This window comes from Apium graveolens, chromosome 4 (assembly GCF_009905375.1).
Source record: "Apium graveolens cultivar Ventura chromosome 4, ASM990537v1, whole genome shotgun sequence".
In the NCBI taxonomy this organism is placed as follows: domain Eukaryota; kingdom Viridiplantae; phylum Streptophyta; class Magnoliopsida; order Apiales; family Apiaceae; genus Apium; species Apium graveolens.
The window spans coordinates 101,889,971-101,894,297 of NC_133650.1; the positions used below are offsets into that span (position 1 = coordinate 101,889,971).

General features: G+C 38.3%; 1 protein-coding gene across 1 annotated transcript; it reads right to left on the reverse strand.

The window, feature by feature from the left end:
• Positions 1-3,326: 3,326 nt before the first annotated feature.
• Positions 3,327-4,061, reverse strand: LOC141718795 (uncharacterized). Its single transcript, XM_074521178.1, has one exon. The coding sequence runs from the start codon at positions 4,059-4,061 to the stop codon at positions 3,327-3,329; it is 735 nt and encodes a 244-aa protein (XP_074377279.1).
• Between the last annotated feature and the right edge of the window lie 266 nt (positions 4,062-4,327).

Consider the following 4,327-nt stretch of genomic DNA (forward strand, 5'->3'; position numbering starts at 1 on the left):
TAGGCTAAGAAGATTCTGATGGCTTCAAGTCTTGCAACAGGAGCAAATATTGCATCAAAATCTATTCCTTCTTGTTGACAATAGCCCTTAGCAACCAATCTAGCTTTGTTCCTGACTACTATACCATTTTCATCCATCTTGTTTCTGAATACCCATTTGGTGTCTATTGGATTCTTTCCTTTAGGCTTGCGTACCAGCTTCCATACCTTATTCCTCTCAAATTGGTTTAGCTCCTCCTGCATAGCTAAAATCCAATCAGGATCCAACAAAGCTTCTTCTACCTTCTTTGGTTCTTCCTTAGAAAGAAAGCTGTTGTATAGACATTCTTCTTGAGTTGCTCTTCTTGTTTGAACTCTAGAAGATACATCACCAATGATGATCTCAAAGGGGTGATCCTTTGTCCATTTCCTTTATTGAGGTAGATTAGCTCTAGATGAAGAGGCATCATTGTTGTCTTGATGTGTGATTGAGTTTTGATTATTAGAAACTCCCCTGAGTTAATGGATCTTTGATTTGAGAAAGGGGAGCTTTCTGTAAGTAATCTATTCTGACTCCCAGCTTCTTTTGATGACCCGACGGATGGTGAATTTTGAGTACCGACGGATGAAGCTGGATGTCTCCCGACGGATAGAGCAGATTGTCTCCCGACGGATGAAGCATTTTGCAACTCGACAGATGTTGAATTTTGTGCTTCATTGGTAGTGGATTTTTCTGTATTATCCTTTGATACTGTTTCTTGATCACTTTCATCATCACTGTCATCACTAACCATCTCCACATTGTCAAATTTAAGGCACTCATGGTAATCTCCATCTTGCAGTCCTTCAATCTTTTTATCATCAAACACAACATATATTGATTCCACAACAATATTGGTTCTTAGATTGTAGACTCTATATGCTTTGCCAACAGCATATCCAACAAAAATTCCTTCATCTGCTTTAGCATCAAACTTCCCATTCTGATCAGTTTGATTTCTCAAGATATAACATTTGCAGCCAACGATATGAAGAAAATTTAGAGTTGGATTCTTGTTCTTGAACAATTGATAGGGTGTCATGCATTTTGCTTGATTAACCAGAGAAATGTTCTGAGTGTAGCATGCAGTACTTACAGCTTCAGCCCAGAAATATGTTGGTAATTTAGACTCTTCAAGCATTGTCCTTGCAGCTTCAATAAGTGATGTGTTCTTCCTTTCTACTACTCCATTTTGTTGTGGAGTTTTTACTGCTGAAAACTCATGCAAAATCCCATTTTTTTCAAAAAATGCTCCCATGATAGAATTCTTGAACTCAGTCCCATTGTCACTCCTGATTCTTCTAACCTTGAAATCAGGATGATTATTGACTTGCCTTATGTGATTGATGATGATTTCACTAGCCTCGTCTTTAGACTTTAGGAAATATATCCAAGAGAACTTTAAGAAATCATCTACAATTACTAGGCAAAATCTTTTCCTTGAGATGGATAACACATTGACTGGTCCAAACAAATCCATGTGAAGCAGTTGTAAAGGTTCTTCAATTGTTTAATCAAGCTTCTTTTTGAATGATGCTTTAATTGTCTTTCCCTTATGGAAAGCATCACACAGTCCATCTTTCTCCACTTGAGTAATGCCTCTAACCAGTTCTTTCTTTACAAGTTCATTCATGGTCTTGAAGTTTAGATGGGATAGCTTCTTGTGCCATAACCAACTTTCATCCTGACTTGCTTTGCTGAGAAGACAAGTAACATATTCTGCATTTGATGAGTTGAAGTCAGCTAGGTACACATTTCCTTTTCTCACACCAGTGAGAACCACTTTGTTGCTCCTCTTGTTAGTCACAATACAGGCTTCTGAGTTGAAGGTTACTGAATTGCCTTTATCACAAAACTGGCTGATACTCAACAAATTATGCTTGAGACCATCCACTAAGGCAACCTCCTCAATGATGACATTGTCTTTTGAAATCAAGCCATATCCCACAGTATAACCCTTGCTGTCATCTCCAAAATTAAAACTTGGGCCAGCTCTCTCCTTGAACTTTGTGAGCAGGGTAGAATCACCAGTCATGTGTCTTGAACAACCACTATCCAAGTACCATAGATTCTTTCTGTTTCCCTGCACATATCAAAATCAAATCAAGTTGATTTTGGTACCCAAGTTTCCTTGGGTCCTACCTTGTTAGCTTTCTTTTTCTGTTTCTTAGGCTTTATCTCATTTGACTTGGGGATATCAGATTCATCCTTAGTCATTTGAGTTGAACCTTTGAAACCATTCATTATAACAGAATTATCATGCATATTTTGATTAACAGGAAATGACATGCTATTAGTAAACATGTTATTCCAGTAAGGCATGTTAAATGGCATTTGTGGCATACGAAATGCAACATAATAAGGATTAGGTGCAAATGGAATATTAGAAAATTGTGCATTCATACTCTTTGCAGACATAGCATTCATAGGCATAGAAGGCATGGCATTTATGTTAGAAAAATGAGGTGGCACATATATGGAAGTAGGCATGGCAGTTTTATAATTAACAGGAAAATGATTTACACCACCACACTTGACACAGATTTTTCTAGGAGCATATTTATCAGGTGTGTAGTTGTTATGCTTGTTAATTCCTACTTTACCATTTTTATTATTTTTCTTTTTGGCCTCTATTTTAACCTCAATCTTTTCCAGTCTGTCACTCAATTGCTTGACAATCATATGACCAACATTAGCCTTTTTCTCCTTCTTCATTTGACTGGATTCTCGTGGAACAGAATTCTTGGAAATTGATCCATATTTCTCATTTAACTTGGTAAGTTTGGCTTTACTCACAGGTTTGCTCACAGTCGACGGATGAGGATTTATATCACTCGACGGATAACCCTTTTTGTTATCCGGCGGATGACCCTCATCATCCGTCGAGTCTACATCTCTTAGCAATCCTTCAACCAAATTGGATTCCAGATTCTCCTTATTCTTCTTCCAGGCTACATTACAAAAGGACTCAATACCTTGAACCTTGGTGATTTGAGCATGAACATCTCTAGATGTTTTCCACGCCTTAATCACCTCCTATTCTCGTTCAAGCTGCTTCTTCAAGATCTCTTCTTTCTTCAAGGACTCAGTTAATTCATCCTTAGCAATTTTACAATCAATTCTTAATTTTTCTTTTTCTTTTTTTTTTGCTAAGTTAAGTATATATCAACAAAAAACAAAGAACGAAACAAAGACAAGAAGGGATCTACCCTAAGCTCTATGACAAGCCATAGAGAAAACTATCTATAACCAATCTAGGAAAGATTGGAGATAGAAAGCAAGCAAAAGAACAAACTGGAAAAGACCTACTATAAACTATTACAAGGAACAAGATCTGGTCTAGTAATTACAAGCTTAGAAAACCAAGTAGAGCTTTGTAGTTTAGCATAAGCATCTCTGTTGATACCCTTAAGCAGGTTCCTCGGACCAAGGACCCCAGAGTCATGAGCTCGAGCATTTCGCTCCCTCCAAATATGGTAGCAGAATATCTGAGCATAGCAGAGAGCCACCGTGCTCTTAGGTTTATTATGAAGATCAGCCAAGTAAGTGAGAAATACAAGCCATGATTCACCAACAATGTTGATTCCCAACGGGGACATAAGATTGCACAAAACCCATTTACTGTAAGAGCAGTGAAGAAAGATATGAGAACCCGTTTCTCGGCCACAAATACATAAGTAACATTGTTGGTTATCCACAAGGCCAAATCTGTGAAGGTGAGACAATGTGTAGAGCCTCCTGTGACAAGAAAGCCATTGGTGGTGAGCATATTGATTGATACGCAGCTTGTGCCACACCACACGATACCAAGAAACCAAGGTACCTCGAAGCCTTATTGAGTTCCAAACATCCCAGGTTTTAATTTTTGTGGCATCACAGCCATCCCATAATAAAAGATCAGGACCTGTATTCAAAGTCGGAGGGACAAAAGTTGATATCCAGTGCACTAACATTGGTTCCAGATGGTGACTTCTTGAGTTTGCCCTTGGTAAAATCCAAGTACCATTATGGATAATGGCACTAAGTTTATCACCAGGTTGCATTCCACATTGAGAAATGATATTAGAGGTTCTGTTAGGAGCTAAGCATGCATTGTTCCACCAAGGATCGAACCAAAGGGAGATGGACTCACCCGTGCTAATACGGAACGAAACAAACTACAAAGCCAATATACGACATTTGAGAATTTTCCTCCAGATCCAAGAACAATTAGTGGGAAGCTTAGTAGTCCAGAAATTCTTCCCTTTTAAGACAGTTTTATTGACCCAGGTAGCCCAAAGTGTGTCCGAGTTAGTAATGACTTTAAGCA